Source organism: Pantherophis guttatus, chromosome 1 (genome assembly GCF_059756535.1).
Source record: "Pantherophis guttatus breed Tessera chromosome 1, ASM5975653v1, whole genome shotgun sequence".
Lineage (NCBI taxonomy): Eukaryota > Metazoa > Chordata > Lepidosauria > Squamata > Colubridae > Pantherophis > Pantherophis guttatus.
The window spans coordinates 158,638,070-158,657,545 of record NC_142063.1 but is presented as its reverse complement, the minus strand read 5'-3'; the positions used below and the strand labels follow the sequence as shown (position 1 = coordinate 158,657,545).

The 19,476-nt window shown below is 42.8% G+C and overlaps 1 protein-coding gene across 4 annotated transcripts; it reads left to right on the top strand.

The window, feature by feature from the left end:
* Window positions 1-11,917: 11,917 nt before the first annotated feature.
* Window positions 11,918-16,257, top strand: NEUROD1 (neuronal differentiation 1). Of its 4 annotated transcripts, none has more exons than XM_034428819.3 (2): window positions 11,918-12,126; window positions 13,773-16,257. In XM_034428819.3, exon 2 carries the CDS (start codon window positions 13,783-13,785, stop codon window positions 14,887-14,889), a length of 1,107 nt encoding a protein of 368 aa, XP_034284710.1. In that variant the 5' UTR covers window positions 11,918-12,126; window positions 13,773-13,782; the 3' UTR covers window positions 14,890-16,257. The 4 variants fall into 4 exon arrangements, with proteins under 4 accessions (XP_034284710.1, XP_034284737.1, XP_034284727.1 ...); XM_034428846.3 differs by lacking the exon at window positions 11,918-12,126 and adding an exon at window positions 12,133-12,320; XM_034428836.3 differs by lacking the exon at window positions 11,918-12,126 and adding an exon at window positions 12,524-12,670.
* The last annotated feature ends 3,219 nt before the right edge of the window (window positions 16,258-19,476 follow it).

Sequence of the window (19,476 nt, the reverse complement as noted above, 5' to 3'; positions counted from 1 at the left end):
TTAAGAGAGACATGATAGCAATGTTCTAATATCTCAGGGGCTGTCACAAAGAAGAAGGAGACAAGTTATTCTCCAAAGCACCTGAGGGTAGAACAAGAAGTAATGGGTAGAAACTAATCAAGGAGAGAAGCATAGAACTAAGGAGAAATTTCTTGACAGAACAATTAATCAGTGGAACAACTTGCCTGCAGAAGTTGTGAATGCTCCAACACTGGAAGTTTTTAAGAAGATGTTGGATAACCATTTGTCTGAAGTGGTGTAGGGTTTCCTGCCTAAGCAGAGGTTTGGATTAGAAGACCTCTAAGGTCCCTTCCAACTCCTATTCTATTCTATTCTATTCTATTCTATTCTATTCTATTCTATTCTGTTCTGTTCTGTTCTGTTCTGTTCTATTCTATTCTATTCTATTCTATTCTATTCTATTCTATTCTATTCTATTCTATTCTATTCTATTCTATTCTATTCTATTCTATTCTATTCCTCTACTCTACTCTACTCTACTCTACTCTACTCTACTCTACTCTACTCTACTCTACTCTACTCTAAATCAAGACATTCTCTGGGAAGGTTCAGATGCCATCAAGGGCAGGTCTCATAATATGCTTTAGAAAAAAAAGATTAATTTTGTCTAGTCACTGAGTGGTAATCTGGGAGCCATAGCACTGAATGGAAGATTTCTCTTAAGCTTTTAAACCATGATGGTGTGGATATTGATGGAGACGTTGAAAAGCAAGCTGACATTTTACCTTGTGAAAATTCTTTTAATTATTTGAATTAGCTCAGTCCCTAGAGCAAAGCCAATCAGGTCCTGGCCTTTGAATCAAACTCTGAAAGCTGCTTTGGTTCTCCAACTCATGATAATCACTTGGATAGTAACAAAATCTTCCTGTTTAAACAAACCTTTTTCTGGCTGGTGGCGCAAAACAATTTAAGGGTTCTTTTGACTTGCTTTCAGCTAGTGGAGTTGTGAGAGAGGTAGGATTTTAGATGACTATTCTCTTCTGCTCATCTTAAGATTTCAGATGCAGATGGGTCCTGCACATTGAATCAGTAGAAAACTGTACAGTTATTTGAGTTCATGTGATCTTGTCTATGTTTGGCATTTACATTTGCAAAGGGCTGGTGCTGCCCTTTCTTTTCAGTTGTTTCTTTATTCCTTCATCAGTAAGAAAATATTAAGGTGGGGTGCACCGGCTGCAGTTCCCTTTGGGCGCATCCTCCTGAGCACACTCCAAAGCTGATGCTGAACTGGAATGCTTAATACGAAAGAAGAAGGGGAAATGCAGGTAGAACAGTTATATTAAATATACTCCGTTCATAGAAGAATTTCCAATGAATTAAGATTGAAATCAAAGTTAGGGGTGGGATGAGAGTCCTGGTCCTACCCTGTTTTTAAAAAAATGGTCCAAAATGCATTTGGACCATTGGTGTAAGCCCATCACTTACACCAAGCATAGCCTGCACTTTTTAGAAAATGGAACTCAGCAACAGACAACAGAACCCATAAAGAGATATATTCAGATATAGAGATATATATTCATGTATTCAGGGATGCTACTCACTGCTACCAAGAGATATACAGGGATGCCAATCAGGGGTGGTATTCACTTTCCCTACCGGTGCGCAAATGGGAGCGTGCGCGCATGTTGTTCCATATGTGGAACTTATGGAACTTCCATAAGTTCCAACAGAAATCACAAATTGAATCCAGGAGAAGAATTTGGGAGGCAAGTTTTTTTTTAAAAAAAAGCATAGCAACTAAAGTATTGAAGCGGGCAAGGGATGATGGATAGATGATTTTTCTTCTCTGTTGTTGTTTTGATTTGCTATCCCTTTTCTCTCTCTTTATTTTCTTTTTTTTTTGTTTGTTTGTTTGTTTAGGTAGGTGACATGATTAGAAGTTAGGAAGGATAGAAAGAAAATGCTTTTTTTTAGTAAAAGGATATGATTAAAAGTTAGAATAAGTGATAGAAATAAGAGAAGGGGGAATGTTAGTGTATACTCTTTTATATAATAAAACAAAAGTAACAATAAGAGAAACACTGAATAATTGAATAATGACAGATTGCAACTTATTACAATTGTGTATTATTATTAGAAATATATAAGTTGATTGAATCTAATAATTATGATGTCAGGTTCCGAATCAGGATAAGAAAATAAATAGCAGACAAGAGGGTGGATGTTGTTCTAAGGTTTTATCTTCCTAAATTCGGCATGCTCCAACAATCACCCAGTGCAATTACAGTGAAATATTGTCAGCTCTAACCTTATCGTACTTTCCTTTCCCGTTTTAAACCTAGCGCGCCTCACCCCGCTACTCCTCCCCCAGATTCAACCCCAAAGCCCTGTGCTGATTGGAGGGCTCCAGCTGCCTTCCTCTGGCCAGTAATTCAGTGCAATTAGTCCTGGTTCATTGGGGCTGTTCTGATTGGGATAGGTCTGGTAAGCCTCCATTAATGCTGGCTAACGCAGCTGGCACCTCATCCACGCAAGTGCAGTCCTATCTGCTCTCAGCTGGAGGCCCTGTGAATAGCTGAAGGAAGAGGATTCCACTGTTTGTATGCAGGAGGAGGCAAGTGATGGCAAGGCAAGATATCCGGGCAGGAACATGGGCTAAATACTCTGTCTACCTCCGTTCCCACCGGAATGACAGCCCCAACGACATGGGCTGACATATGATTAATTTTACTAGTTTTATTTGTATTAGAATGTTGGACACCCAGGTGCCACACTGTTCACGCATTGATTTGATATGTTTGAAAAAAAATAAAAAAATAAAAAACTTTATTTAAAAAAAAGGAATCACAAATTGAAGGTTTACAATCCTCATAGCCCACATTAGCTTTGCAGAAACCAATGGGATTTCTCCCACTCTTCAAGAAATGTAAGTATGAAACACTCCCATGATACCTGTGGATTTCTATTCACTAACTTTATTTGCACAACACATTACAACAAAAGACTAGTCAACCATATTTTAGTCCAGTATATTGAATGTATCTTGCCTGTGTTGTTAGGTAAGGGTTCAGTGTGTCATATGTACCTACAAAATTGGGTTACTTAGATAAACCGTATTTCAGATAATCATAGGGAAAAGTGCTTATGAAGACATAATGATTTTGTTCAGAAAATACAATTGTACCCTTAGTGCTTGCTAAGAGAAACAATTTATGTTAACCGTATGTGCTTAAATACATAAAAACTGAATGTCCTCAATAGTAGAGTCCAATTCCAGTAATTAAAGATCTTAGGAAGGTTTCTAACTAAACATCTTAAAATGAAGTTATTACGATAAACAGTCACATGTTTGTAATTGTATTAGTACTACATCAGAAGATGAACATTTATCTTAACACTTTAAAGAGTTTCAATCCACATGAGAAAGGTTGCGGTAGAAGAAATAGAAACTGGAATTAAAATCTGTTGAGAGAAGTATCCACAACTTAAGATATGGTTTGATAACAAAGTGAACAAGAAAGAAACACCTTTCAAAGCAGAAAAAAAGGACAAAAGCCTATTTCCTGCTCAATATATGAAAATACTCTAAACCCCAACAATATAATGTACATAAACTTCCAACGTAAATAGGCAGACAAAAAATTGATATACTGTAGCAAGAGATTATCTTTCTGGATCAAAAAAAACCACGGGGATGATGACTGTAGTCACGGAATAAAAAGATGCCTGGTGCAGAAACATTTTGACAAAAAAAGGTACATATGGTCAAAGCTATGATTTCCCCACCTATCACATATGGCTATGAAAACTAGCCTTCAGAAAAGTTGAATAAAGAATCATTAATTCCTTTGAACTGTGGTACCATTCAAAATGGTTGAGAATATTTTGGGCACTTTCGAACAGGGGTCTCCAACCCTCAGTCCGGGCCGTGGTATGTCAGAAACCGGGCCGCGCAAACAAGCATGGCCTCATCTGTGGGATACAGGCAGCACACCAAACCATGCCCTCTCTGGTCCGCAGAAAAATCTCTCTCCACGGAACCAGTCCCTGGTACCCCAAAGGTTGGGAGCTGCTGCTTTAGAACACAAGAACGTAATACTAGGCAGAAAAACTGGATGGCTCATTGAAAGTATCAATAATAAAGCTAAAGCTTATTTGGAACATAATGCATAGGCAAGAATCTTTGGAGAAGCCCTTAATGCTTGAAAAATTGAAGGTAACTGAAAATGAAGCTGGCAGAAGACAAGATGGCTAAACCATCACACTTACAATGTCAGCATTGGTTTAAAAGAGCAACTATTCACAGATAACCTTGACAAAATATCCTTTCGGTCACAATGGGACAGAAGTGGCTGAATGACTAAGCCATTTAATAATTACTGAAACAGTGAGATGATTGCTTCAAATAGGGCTGGAATTGTATTAAAAATAATTTTAATATATTAATTAAGATAAAAATAGTAAAAGAGATGTATTGTACTATATTGTTGTTGTTGTTAGTTGTGAAGTCGTGTCCAACTCATTGTGACCCACAGTGGTGGGTTTCAAAATTTTACTACCGGTTCTGTGGGTGTGGCTTGGTGGGCGTGGCAGGGGAAGGATACTGTAAAATCTCCATTCCCACCCCACTCCAGGGCAAGGATACTGCAAAATCCCCATTTCCTCCTGATCAGCTCGGACTTGGGAGGCAGAGAATAGATGGGGGCAGGCCAGTCAGAATTTTTACTACCGGTTCTCCGAACTACTCAAAATTTCCGCTACTGGTTCTCCAGAACTGGTCAGAACCTGCTGAAACCCACCTCTGGACAACGTTCTGACAGGCCTTCCTGTCCTCTAGCATCCTGTGGCGTCCATTTAAGCTCACTCCAACTGCTTCAGTGACTCCATCCAGCCACCTCATTCTCTGTTGTCCCCTTCTTCTTTTGCCCTCCATCTTTCCCAGCATTAGGCTCTTCTCCAGTGAGTCCTTCCTTCTCATTAGGTGGCCAAAGAATTTGAGTTTCCTCTTCAGGATCTGGCCTTCTAAGGGCAATCAGGGTTGATCTCTTATAGGAGTGACCAGTTTCTCTACCTTGCAGTCCAAGGGACTCGCAGGAGTTTTCTCCAGCACCATAGTTCAAAGGCCTCAATTCTTTGCTGCTCAGCCTTTCTCATGGTCCAACTTTCACAGCCATACATTGCAACTGGGAAAACCATAGTCTTGACTATACGCACTTTAGTTGGCAGAGTGATGTCTCTGCTTTTCAGTAAGCTATCTAAATTTGCCATAGCTTTCCTCCCAGGAGCAAACATCTTTTAATTTATTGGCTGCAGTCCCCATCTGCGGTGATCTTGGAGCCCAGGAAAATAAAATCTGTCACTACCTCCATTTCTTCTCCATCTATTTGCCAGGATTGTACTATATATAAATATATAAATGAATGAATTAATGATAACATTCTTATTATATACAATTCAAAGTCTTTTGTCCTCTTGGATTCTTTCAATTCTCTCTCTCTCTCTCTCTCTCTCTCTCTCTCTCTCCCTCTCCCTCTCCCTCTCCCTCTCCCTCTCCCTCCCCTCCCCTCCCCTCCCCTTTCTCTCTCCCCGCTCTCTCCCTCCCACTCTCTCCCTCTCCCCCCTCTCCCTCCCTCCCCTTCCCCCTTCCCTCTCTCTCTCCCCCCTCCCTTCCTCTCTCTCCCTCTCCCCCTCTCTCCCTCTCCCTCCCTCCCTCCCTCTCTCTCAGCAAGGCAGTTTTTCAAAGGATAAATCAACTTCACTTTCCAATATAACTGTTTGTTTCTCCATAGCATGATTCAGACTGAGGTGCTGTGAATTTTAAGGCTAGGAAAGAAGGTCTACTAGGACAGAAAGCAACTATCCATAGTAGTTAAAAATAGATGGAATGTTGCTTTACCTGCAATAAAATGTAGTTGAGGCTTATAGATGTATCATCTGAGACATTTCTGGTGAATTGCCAAAAACGCCATGCCTGTAGAATGATTTATTTATTTGGAACCATCACTGAACTAATCAGCAGTTATTAATTAATACAAATCTGCATATTTGCAGAAGCAATTAGCGCAAGGAGAAGGTGCAGTGGGAGGGGGGAAGGAAGTTGGGATTGTTTAATCTCAGCAACTACTCAAGCGGAAAAGCCCACTAGGCCAAGAGTGAGGCCTATGCACATTTGGAGTATCCTTCTTTTGATTAGTTACAGAAATATAAAGGTCAGATTATCAATATTTAATGCAAATGGAAATGAGTTTATTAAAGAGGAAGTGCCAGAAAGGTTTGGGGGGGGGGGGAAAGACACATCATACACAACATTTTTATTTATTTAAAGATAGTAAAGTAAATATCTGTATCAAAAATAATGACATGGTCCAGCTATAAATCTTGTCCGACAGTATTCCAAACCTCCTAGTAAAAGAACAGTAGGAAGGTATTGAAGAAAAGAGGTCTCTTTAGTTCTGGCAAGACAATTCTTTGCCTTACATTCTTCTATATATGCATAATCACAGTTCCCGTTTTAGGAGATGATTTGTCATCATCCCCTTTTAAAATCAAATATAAGTTGTTGCTTTCTAAAAATGTGTTGTGATTTCGTAATTGCACGTCAGTGACTAAAAGGCTGCTTTAGCATGCCAATAATTAAAACCTTTAAGGCTAAGCAATATAATTTAACCGGGGTGGGGGGGGAGGAATCATTCATTAAAATAAAGAATTATGTGGGGGGGGGAACCTCCACAAAGTTTTGTTGTTTCTGTTGTTTAAAATAGGATGATGGTAAATTCAGGAAAGACCCATGTTATAGACTCATGTCTATAACAGGCATATCAGTTTCTGTGATGGTTTCTTTTCCTAAAGAAGGTGTTTCCCTAATTGCTGTTAACTGTTTTTCAGATCAGAACTCTGTATTTTGGCCACTTCATAATACAGGGGCAACTATAATAAAATCCAAATAAAATGTTCATACATAAATGTGAAATGGACTTCCTGTATGCCGGTGCATTTTCTCAACATACACACCAAACTTTAAAAAAAACAACAACACCTAATCCTGATTTGATAATTTCAGAACGGTAAAGTCTAAATACGAATCTGAACAAATTTCAGGACAAAAATCAGCCTGATTTATTAAAAAGACAGCAGGAATTCTTTCTAATTTGCTTTACCATGCTATTTGTGCGATTTCAAATAAAATCCTCACTTAAGGGTTCATCCAACTCTTTTGGTTTGCCTCCGAGAACTTTCCCCAGGTAGGAAGAGTATCTAAAATTTTACCGTGTTTTTGTTTTGTTCCTTTTGGGTTGAATTGGAAATTCAAGAGAACTTTGAGGATTAAAAGGACAGAGAAACCATTTAAGGTAGGTATTGCTTACATTTTGACCATTACATCTTCTAGTATATTTGTTAGCTTTCTCAAACAAATGTAGGTAGGCAGGAACTAACCTGTACTTTCTTTTTCTTTTAAAGAACTCCTGTTAATAGAGGCCAACCTGGATTTTTTGGCCCTGGGAGACGCGCCCTTTGCCAGCAGGACAAGCTGAGCCCATGAGCTGTCCAGGGTGCTGATATCCCGCTTTCTATTCCTTTTTCGAAAATGACTAATTGGCAGTTGCTTATCCAACGAAGTGTGTTTCGCCTGAGGATATTTTCCCATCCACCGCCCTACTCAATTTAGCCTGCCTGATTAAACCCAGCAAAATCGATAAAATCACCTTTGTTCGTCAGGGCTCTCGGCTGTTACCTGGCTCCCGCCTGGCCAACAGGTACCACCAGGTTTTTCTTTCAAACTGGTTGCCTCCGTAACTCACTTTGGTAGTCAAGGGCCAAACGTTGGCTCAATTTTCACTTGGGGCAAAATATACGTCTTCTATGTATATTTTCTACACGTCTGTTACATTATAGTGTTATATCAGTGAGTTTTGTGTATTTGTTTCCCTGTTTGGGGGGGGGGCGGGGGCGGAAACATATCCTAATTTTCTCGAACCAACTTACTTTTCACAAAAGGTTGGAGAAACACGGTTCTTCTTGTCTGCTGCGGATCGTAAATCACTCGATATAAGACAGGCTTCCTCTTTCCAATAGCTGTAAGCTATTATAGGAAGGGGGGAGGAGAAGGAGAATCCTTTCTCTCTCTCTCTCTCTTTCGCTCGTTCATTCTCGCAGGTGCAATATGAATCAATTATCTTAATTAAGATAATGCCGCAAACCCAAGAGATTTCCTTGGGATGGATTTTGCACTCCGGACAACCGTAAGGCATTTTAATAGCCTCTCTAACGCCTCCCGCCCCGCCTTTTCCCTTGATTCCTACGAAGGAGTGATTCTTGGCGTGTTCGGGCACCAAATGCTTATCGTAGCTATCCCCCAGTTTTCTTAAGAGCAAAATAAAGCTTCGTACGCAGCTAGCCTCCGCTGCCTTCTGCGGAACCGAATTTGTAAAGGGAAATATGCATACAAATTATGTTTTCATCCTTTGCTTACAGCGTTTATTATGCGCTGCTCGAGCTTGTAACTATTCCGCCGGTCATCCCGAAGCTATTCGGGTTTCGAACTAATACAGGCGTTGGACTTGCCCTAAGGGAGGGCGGTTAAAAGTCACTGAAAAGCAGGTGGGCGAAGGGATGAGGAGGCGCCGCTCTTTTAAAACGAAACAAACGAGCGTCTGTTTGTGGGGATCCTGAGGCTTTAGCAAGGACTGCCCTGGTTTTACCAGTCCCTCCCCGGCCTCCTGAAGCTTCCCCCGTCCCTCTGGCTGTTGCTGTTCGCATGGGGCAAAGAGCTGTAAGCGGCAGATGAGCTGCAAGCGGACAGCCGAGGGGAGAGCGGATTTGGGACGCGGCAGAAGGGGCGGTGAGCCGTGAAAGAGGCTTTTGTTGAGGACGCGTGTAGCTCGCGTGGCGCTCGGTGGGCGCGCGTCCTGGAAAGGAAAGGGGCGGAGGGAAGGGGGTGGGGAATGGCTGCGGGAAAAGTCTGGGGTGCCTGTTATATATGCAAGAATGATCTCGGGAAGGAGGGAGTGGGTAGGAAGGCACAGAAGGTTCCCAGGGAAAGGTGCTGCTGGATGCTGACGTGCCTGGCCCATCGTCCAGGTAGTTTACTTAGAAATGAGTCCGTAAACATCCCCTCCCCCGCGTTTTCTTCTAAGCAAATTTCGAGTTTAAAAGCTAGGCTTGGTTCCGGGGAGGGGAGCGCTATTTGAAGCCAGTGAACGAAAAGCTGATTGCAGGAGTGAATTTTCACACTAGCTATTCTTGGCGTCCTTTAACCTTCAGCGCGGTGATATAATGTGGGCAGCAAGTTGTTGAGGGCCGCTGTACAGTCTGGTGTTATTTTACAAAACATACTCGAGAGATACAAATGGGAATGGGGAGTGGGGGGGGGAACCCAGAACTTTTCTTTTGGGATTAAAACCGACAGACTAGGGTTGATTTTCTTGTAATTTAGGGAATGAATAAGGGAGGCAGAAGAATCAGGGAGAATCGGAGGTCTCTCATCAGCCTCCTCTCCTTATCAGTATCAGTATCTGGGGACTGGAGCTGTAACAGCGCCTTCAAGTAATGCTGTCCGTATCTTTTCCAACAGAGTTAGTGGAGTCCCCCCTAAAAAGCCACCGGAATTAAACGAGTTGGAGGTACAGCAAAGGCAAGAATCCAGATTTCAGTCCCTGGTGGGGCTCGGAACTGACAGATTTCAACCTGAATGTTTAGCGCTTCCTAGACTTTCACCACCTGCCAAAATTGTGACTGGGTCAGGGGTTAGAATACAAAACATCTTGGAAGTTGCTTCCCGGAGACCTTTGTCTAATGGGCAGGAAAAGCTCACTTAGCAATTCCTTGCCTTCTCTTCCCTTGTCCTGCAGAGGATTTGGTGGACGTGGATTCTCTCTCTCTCTCAGGGAGGCATAAAGGCATAAAGGACTGTTTTAGACACCACCTTCAGACAGCCACCTTGGGCACAGGTAGAGTGGAACTGGCGTTGTTAGGGCATTAAGGGAGGGAGGAGGAATGAGATCATACACTAGGAAAGGGGTCGCTTGCACATCCACCTGCATACATACGAAAGTGACGCTTTCTATGTAGTCTTATTGGATGACCCACAGAAAGATCTGGACCGACTGACATTTGTTTGCCTGCAGCCACAGGAAAACAGCCATTTGGGCCTTCTAAGTACCACAGTCTGAGAGTAGCTGAGACAACGGAGGAAAGCCCCTAACCTTTCTTTGGAGAAAGCACAAACTATGAAAGAGAACTCCAGTGGACTTCCTTTCCTTTCCTTTCCTTTCCTTTCCTTTCCTTTCCTTTCCTTTCCTTTCCTTTCCTTTCCTTTCCTTTCCTTTCCTTTCCTTTCTTCCTTCCTTCGTCAGTAAACATTCTGAATACAACAATATAATCAGTTTACTAATTGTTCTTGTTCGGTATGTTTTTGTTCTTTAAAAAAACAGTCTTTCTTTTAAGAAGAAAAACATATTGGACAAGGACTTTGTACTTTGTAACTTTGTTACCTGGTACTTATAAAACTATGTCTGCTTTTTAAAACGGGTTATTTTCTTTTTCTGACCATCACCCTCCATCATTCTCGTTTTCTGCAAAACTGTTCCCTAAATAAAAAAAAACCCGTTACCTAGACTGTTCCCTAAAAAAAAAAGTTCCCTAAAAGAGCTGAAGAAGCTTCTTGGATGAGAAGCAAAACGTCTTCAACGAAAAACCAGAAAGTCCAGTTGCCTCTTTAAAAAAAAAAGCACCTTTGGGACAACCATGACCTGGATGACTGTGAATCTCCATAGACAATTGTTCCCTAAACGAATCTCCTGAAGTGGAGATCTTAGGTGTCCTACTTGTTCAAAAACAGTTTTCTTCATCTTATTTTTCTGGTGTGCCCCTTCTTTGGGGCTTTAACTTTGGGGATGAAGACTGGCGAACTGCTTGATTGTGAAAATGGTTAGTTCGGTTTCTTTTTCGGAAGGGGACAACACCTTCCCACACGCAAGCAATGCGACAGGAAAAAAAAAACCCAACAAGCGGGCTGGACCCCAAAATCTCCGCTGGAGTTGGATTAATCTTCGAGACAGAAGGGAGACGGGAAGGAACTTTCTGTCTTTTTTCGGGGTTTGAACCACAAGGCGACTGGAGGACCGAAGAATTGTCTCCGATGCCAGGTTCCTCTGGATTTCTGTATAGGTGAGGGCGCAGGGACTCTCAGGGCAGCTTCTCAGGAGATGAGTGATGGAGAAGAAGCCCAAGAAGAAGAAGGGCAGTAAGTAACAGTGTTGGAAGGGAGCTTGAAGGTCATCTAATCCAACCCCCTGCTCACGCAGGAGACCTGCACTAGGGATTCGAACCGCCGAACTGCCGACCTTTACTGATCGACCACCTAGTCAGGTTAATTTGCCTCTCACCTGGGTAAATTACCTCTTCCCTTTGCGCCCCATCAAGTTGATATTCGGAGTGGCGTTCGCATTTGAGGGGGGGGGGAGAAATCAAAGGAGGGGGAGAGAAATCTGTTCCTCTTTCCATTCTCTATAGAGAAGCCAGTCTGTCGTAGAGTGGCAAAGTGCAAGTGGCAAGCCCTGCTTTCCCCTTTCCCCTCCCCAACAAACCCCGAGCCCGAGAGCAGAAGAACGGGTTAATCTCTCCTGCGGGTACAAACAGGTCCGCAGAATCTCCGGCTGGCGACAGATGGCCACTTTCTTCGGGCCACAAAGGGATGGAGGGGAGAGCGGGGCGGGCATACAAATGGGCAGCTCACGTGACACCGCCAAACCGCCCCCCCCCCGCCACCACCACCCACCCACCCCTCCCTTCGCCTCTCCTCCCCGCGCCCGCCGCTTCGGGAGCCTGACGTTGGGGAGGGGGGGGGAAACCAGATGGCGCGTGCCGGGGGAAAGGCTGACGCGGTCGCCCGAAGAAGTGGGCGGGGAGGGAGCGGCGACGAGGCGGGGCCGCCCGTTCCCCTGCCCCTCCCCTTCCCAAGCATGCCCAGGCTGCCTATATATAACCTGAGCCTCTTTAACCCGCGCGGCTTCAAAGAAAAAAAAAGTAATCATAATCGGACTGAATCGATGAAGTAAATAAATTTTAAAAAAAGGAACCCGTCCGCGTCCCGGGAGCAACTGGGTTATGAAACCTGCGCTGCGGAGGACAAGCTGAAGGGGGAAAAAAGAAAGAAAAAAAGGAGAGGTAATTGATGCCCTTGATGTCCAGCTTAGGTGGGAGAAACGATAGCTCGGATGCAGGCGGCCCTGATGCTCAGGGTGGTGATGCCTTCGCCCTTTTGAGCCTGATTTCGATCAATGCGCATTAAACCAAGAAGAAGAGCCATTGAACTGATAGGCTCTTGGCTTTCCCTGGTGGCTTCCAGCCGGCTCCAAGAGGTTTTGTGTGTGTGTGTGTGTGTGTGTGTGTGTGTGTGTGTTTACTTCGGAGTGGAAGTTACACTTATGCCCAAGTGAGACAGGTTTTTTAGAAAACGTTGCAAAAGCTTCTAGACTTAACCTTTCTCTCCACCCCTCTCCCTCCCTCCCTCCCTTCCGATTACCGAAGTAAGCCTTGCAAGGGTGTGTGTGTGAATGAAACAGATACGGCCCATCATGGCATCTGGCTCTGTGGCTCAGAAGCTGGCTGACACCGATTTGGGGGTGCGAAACGAACCAGATGGACTCCCCCTCAGGCGGGACGGAAAGGGCTGCTCATTCTAAAGCCATGCGTGGTCCTCGCTTTGAAGGTGATGGGATCAGCAAAAGTGGGGAGAATAAGGGAGGGGAATGAAATTATTCCAAATGGTACTTTAAATCAAATAAATTGGGGGTGATGATGAAGATGATGGTGCAGTTTAGAGCAGAGAGGGCTAGAGTGAACAGATTTGGTAAGTTCTGCTGCCAATTAATGCGTTCAGGACAGGGCTTGACTGACAATCTGGAGGAGCAAAGGGCTTCCGAAGTCAACTAAGTCAACGGGCTCAACTGTTGCGCTGTGCTTGCCCTGACTGGCAGGTTTCATTCCATACCCCAACCCCGTCCCCTCCCCCCCCGCCCCCTCCATTTCCTCATTAGCAAACGTTTCCCCAGAACGTTGAGGTTCCGCAGACAAAAAAAAAAGGGGGGGGGGGTGGCACGGGGAATTATTAGGCGGTCAGTGCACCTGATCCCTGTCTCGGTGGCAGGCTTTTCCTCGACTCTGAACAGTTGGGAAGTCTGTAAAGCTTTTGTGCAGGATGGCATCGGCTGCTATTGTGGACAGGCAAAAGCAATGAAAAGGAGAGCCGAATAAAAGAATAAATCCTCCTCCTGCTGCCCTGGATAAATTATTATTGGCAATTTGCTCCACTGGATCCACAGCGTGGGTGTGTTTTAAACGCAATTCGACCCACCTTGGTTAGAGACCTCCGCCTATAAATCCCTATAAAACATTACATAAGCTCTTTGAGACAAGCGGTGTCATCGTGAAGAGAACTACGAGAATTAGAAGTTCGTTGGGGAAAGGCTTCAAGAGTAAGTTTCATTTCTGGGCAGTGTCCCTCGGTTAGTTCAGTTTTTTAAAAAATTGAACCGATCACGGGATTTAATTTAGGACCGAGGTGACCCTTAAATTGCAGATGTAACGGGAACTGTAATGAGATCCAATTGAAGCCAAAGATCGTTTCTTAGAATGATATTGTACTGGACAATGCTTCCTGGATAAAATAGTACAATCTTTGAGAGGTACCCACAGAAACATTTCAAGAAATCCAGTAATACTTATTTCCTACGAAGCATGCTTGCAGAATATTATGCGTACATATATGCAGTGTCCGTAGTTTTAAATATGTTTATTTCTTCTTGGCCTAGGATACTCAAAATGACCAAATCGTACAGTGAACACCCACTGATGAGAGAGCCTCAGCCTCACGGCACCCCCAGCTGGACTGACGATTGCCTCAGCTCCCAGGACGACGATCATGAAATGGACAAGAAAGAGGAGGAGTTGGAAACCTTACAGGCAGAGGCTGATGTCGAATCTCTGAGAAACGGGGAAGAAGAGGAGGAAGAAGAGGAGGATGACCTAGAGGAGGAGGAGGCAGATGAAGACGAGGAGGAAGCGGAGGAGGACGAGGAAGGCGACGAGGACGACCAAAAACCCAAAAGACGTGGCCCCAAGAAGAAGAAAATGACCAAAGCGCGGCTGGAGAGATTCAAGATGCGGCGTATGAAGGCCAACGCCCGCGAACGGAATCGCATGCACGGTCTCAACGCCGCGCTGGACAACCTGCGGAAAGTCGTACCTTGCTACTCCAAGACGCAGAAGCTGTCCAAGATCGAGACGCTGCGCCTGGCCAAAAACTATATCGGGGCTCTCTCCGAGATCTTGCGTTCGGGCAAGAGCCCCGACTTGGTGTCTTTCGTGCAGAGTCTCTGCAAAGGCTTATCTCAGCCCACTACCAACCTGGTGGCCGGCTGCCTCCAGCTCAATCCTCGGACCTTCCTGCCCGAGCAGAACCCGGAGCTGCTGACTCACATCCAGCCTACCGGAGCTTCCTTCCCGGGCCATCCTTACCCTTACCAATCGCCCGGGCTTCCGAGTCCGCCCTACGGCACCATGGACAGCTCCCATCTCTTCCATCTCAAGGCACCGCCCGCTTACGGGGCAGCGCTGGAGCCCTTCTTCGAGAGCGCCCTGGCCGAAGGTGAGAGCCCCGCTTTCGACGGGCCCCTCAGCCCGCCGCTCAGCGTCAACGGGAACTTCTCCTTCAAGCACGAACCGTCCAACGAGTTCGAGAAGAACTACGCCTTCACCATGCACTACCCGACCGCCGGCCTGGCCGGAGCTCCCGGCCACGGTTCTATCTTCGCCTGCTCGGCGGCTTCGCGCTGCGATCTCCCTCTCGACAGCCTCCTGCCCTACGAGAGCCAGGTCCATCACGAGCGGGTCATGAGCGCCCAGCTCAACGCGATCTTTCACGACTGAAAGATCTCCCAAGGCGCTTTAGGTGGTGGAACCGGGATGCTCGCGGCGGCCACGGACTCCGGGCTTACTACGTTCCGCGCAAGGAAGGGCGCAAAAGACGGAAGGAGTGGAGGAAAGGGAACCCTTCCAGGCTTCAAGGGGTCTCGCCTTCAGGAGCAACGGAGAAGCGGACATTTCTCTTGGGCCCGCCGGTCATTCTCGCCCTTCCTCCCGTCACTCCGAATTTTGATGGTGTTGATTAGATTGAAGTTCGGCTTTCCCTTGGTTTGATCGGCACAACGAATGGCAAGCAATAATTAGGATCTATGCAATTTTTTTAAAAAAAACAAAACACAAACAAACACTAAATCGGTCAGTTACAAAAAGAAGAAGAAAGAAATTGAAAGTATATATAAAATTTATATTTTTCAATCAGCATTTCCCCCCCCTTCTTGTTACCTTTCCCCTGTTGGCTTCTTTTGTTGTGATTTTTTTTTGTACAGAATTTTTAATAACTTTTTGATAAACTATTTTGAACCATGCAGCTTCATCAATTTTTATACCTATCAGAAACAAAGTAGAATAATATCTAATTTATATAGAATGATTTAAGTAATTTAAACCAGCAGAAAAATACTTAGAAGAACAAGGGAGAAAAAAAGCTGTTTGTTGCCTTAGCATCTCCCCCCTTCAATTTCCTTTTAAATTTTCACACACACACACACACACACACCTTCAAAACTTTTCTTTGGGGGAGGGTAAGAAAACCTCTATGTTATTTTCATTTATAAAAATGCTTAAAAGGATGGAAGAAGGAAAATATTTATTTCCCATTAATTAAATTGGCATATTATTCCAATACTGCAAAATTTTGTGTGTGTGTGTGCATGTGTGTGCATGTACCCATGTTCTCATGAACAAATACCCTGCACTTATCCACAAAAAACAGCTGCTTTAGGATCACATTCAACTTGCAATGTTTTTTTAAAGCTCTTTGGTGTCCACCCTAATTCCTTTCAAATTCTGAAGAAACTACAGATAAAGAAACACTGTTTCCATGCAACATTAAATGCATGATTTTAAAAATACATAGTTATATAATTTTTTTTATTTCTGTCCAGGCGGAAAAAAAATTAAAAGATTTATGATCGTTGGGTTATATTATATACCAATTGTAGTTAGCAGTTTTCAAACCAATGCAAATCATTTGACTTTGTAATTAGAACAAGATAGTTATGCATGCACAATGCAACCCAGAATAAGTGCTGTCTGAAATGTAATGCTGGTTCACCTGAAATCAACCTGTACTGTAATTTTGTTTGTAATCCTGTATGTGACAGCGTAATGCACATTTGGAATGTTAAAAAAAAAACAAAACAAGCTGGGTGATGAAGTAGTGAAGAGCCATTGGTCAAATGTTGCATTTCTCCCTAAATCCCTTGCTCCATTCCCTCCCGCTCCCACAATTCCTATGGGATTATTGTAATAGTTATTAAAAGATGCAACATTCACTATTTGTACAATAAAATGAGGTTTGAAAAAATCCTGAGATGCAATCCAGTAAATCAGCAGAAGCATTAAACTACAAAACGACTATCTGAAATGGAGGCTTCAGCAGAAGCATGTTTTCAGCTCCAGTCTAGTAAAGTATGAAAAAGGCAGACTGCTGAATCATCCCAAGGCCCGCATAGTTGACAGCTCTCCAGTAATAAACTACAATATACAGACAGTGGTAGGATGAGAAGGCAAATTGGTGAATAGAATAGAATAGAATAGAAAGAACAGAACAGAACAGAACAGAACAGAACAGAACAGAACAGAATAGAATAGAATTATTTATTGGCCAAGTATGATTGGACACAAAAAGGATTTGTCTCCGGTGCTTAAGCTCTCAGTGTACATACAAGCAACAAGTGATGAATCTTGAGTGATCAAATTATGGAGATGCCCACTGTATTTGAAGCTGGAAGTCCCACACTATGTCTTGGAAGCAGTCCTCATTACCCCAAAGTAAAGTAAAGAGGAATTAAAAATTAAACAGTAAGGAAAAGGTTTACCTTGTTAACAATAGTTATGAATGACTTCACAGGGCTTAAAAATATACATCACAAAGTAAATGAGATGCATCTCAAAGTAAACTGAAGTAAGGGTTGGTTAACCCTCCTCTCTGGAGCAGATAATGTTTAGTTCCACTCTTGCAAATGACCTCAAGATTGTACAGATAAACTGACAAGAAGTCATAGGGTTGTTGCTCCAACTTGTGTGCACAAATAATGCTTAACATAATTTTTCTGTAACACTAGGTGTGAAATAATTATTGATACCAAAGTGAAGGTCTTTCCAACTGAAAAAAATTGGAGGAAAATAAGGATAAGATTTTAAAAAGCAAAGATCTGAGTAAAGTATGATTTCCCAGGTGTTCTGGAACCAACATGTTCTCCCCTCAGTTTCAACACCAGTTCCATTTTCTCCAAATCAAGTGGGTGTCACTTGGAAAACACTAATATGAATAATCTTCAGCAATGATGTTTGGATTTAATTTCTTCTCTTTGATGATGACATGCATACCAATAATGCTTGCAAACTAGTATGTGAGTGAAGAGATGGTTCCTCAAAAGTAGGCTTTACAACAGAGGGATGGGTATTCCAGTCAAATGTATTAGCTTGAGAGTAATATTATTGCACTGGACAACATCAAGAGGACAAAACTAATTACAGTAGGTATCTTCTGGCATCTTATTCATGTATTTAGAAACCTGTTCCTGAATAGGACTTTACAAATTAATAGCTTGGAAAGTACATTTTTAATTCGTCTGACTTTCAGGGATTTAAATCAGATAAAATGATGCCCATGGGACATTGATAGCACTGATGTCTCTAAATATAAATTAGAGAATAATTTCAATATCCCGAGGAAGGGAAGGAAACATTTATAGACCATGTAATTTTCATGAAGAAGCTCCCTGTTATAGCCCCAGCTGAAAAGAATCCAAATAACATTGATAACCTAGAAAGACTCTCTCTGTATTAGAATATATATTGAGTTAGACAGACAAATAATGTGACTTATCATTATCTTCCAAAAATTCAAGCCATATTGACTTCCAAGAAAAGGTGCTGGCTAAAATGCACATCAAGTTTAAGTATCCTCAAATTGTAAATGGAAAGTTGATGTAAAAGCATATTGACTTGCACAAGATAATTTATAGACTTCTTGTTTCGGTCACTAGGCAGACTAGAATTGATAAAATGTCCCCTTGCATCAGCTGGCATAATAAAACTGTGCAACCACAGTGAGATTACTATGTTGTTATCAAGAAACTACATAAAAGGCAGGGTTCCACTTATGGAAGCCACACTCACTTCCATCTTCCAGCAGTGATTCAAACACACAGACTCTATGTAGTGAGTTTCCTTTAAAAAAACACTACCATATGATGCCTTCCGTAGCTTTCTTTTTCATTTTTATTATAAAATGCTGGTTTGCTGTGCTCACACATGTATACATATCATCTGCATACCTATGAACACTATTGTGTAGAATTATTGTGTCTGTGTCAATTTTAAGTTTTCTTCTGAGAAACCAATTCATAATCTGCATGAATGTCACTGAGATTTGATAGCAAAGCACTGTGTGGTTTGTGAATTCCACATATCCTTTTTCTTGTTTCCTATACAAATCTAGCTATTCTTCCCCCCTCAAAGCTGACTGTATTGTCTAGTTTTGTTTTGGGATTTTTTGCAGGACTAGCAAAGGTCCCCAAAGAAACACAGGAATCTATTTGAGAAAACAGCACCTTTTTTTCTTCCAGATGAACTGGCTAGATCTTAAATTATGTGGAACACATGTCTACTTTTTATATTATGTGTTCTCTGTTTCCACACAACCTGGTTAATGAATAAGCCCATCTTCTGAGTTTGGACAATCCATTGAACTTTAAAATGACCAAATGGGTTGGGTTTGCACAATATGTTTAAGCCACAAAGAACTGTATCATTATACTGCATCATTTTATCTGCTAAATCTTTATTTGAACTGGTTAAGCATCTAGTGTGAACACAAACAACATATGCTATGCAAATTACAGGAGTGAGTAAGGATAATGATGGGAAAAATATCTGTGATTTAAATGGGATGGATAGTGCATAAGGAAAGCCAACTCAATATGCTATTTCCTCTATTTAAACACTACTCCCACCAGTGTAGCAAATGGTTCTAATGATGTCTTGGGCTGCCTTTTTCTGGTACATTGAATTGGGCTTGGCATCTATTCTTTATGTTTAGCCTATACATCTGATGGGCAAGTTTACATCGTCCTTAGTTAGGATCTAAAATTTTTATTTCAAATCATTCAACTTGCTCTTCTGCATTCCCCACATGCTCTGCTCTAGGAATTTGCTGCTGTTTTATTTCTATTGCCCATGCTTCCCCAAAAATAACACCAGGTCTTATTTTCTTTTGGGCCCCAAAATAAGCACTAGGGCTTATTTTCGGGGATGGTCTTCCCCCCAATCCCAAGTACAGAAGGCCCACTTCTTTTGCTTGCTCACAGTGGGGCAGGAGGCCGCGCAGCGTGTCAGTGCCACCTCTGCGAGGTGTGTGTGTGT

What these genes read in the sequence shown, in the direction of transcription:
- NEUROD1 (XM_034428819.3), top strand. Translation starts at nt 13,783, where the DNA reads ATGACCAAATCGTACAGTGAACACCCACTGATGAGAGAGCCTCAGCCT.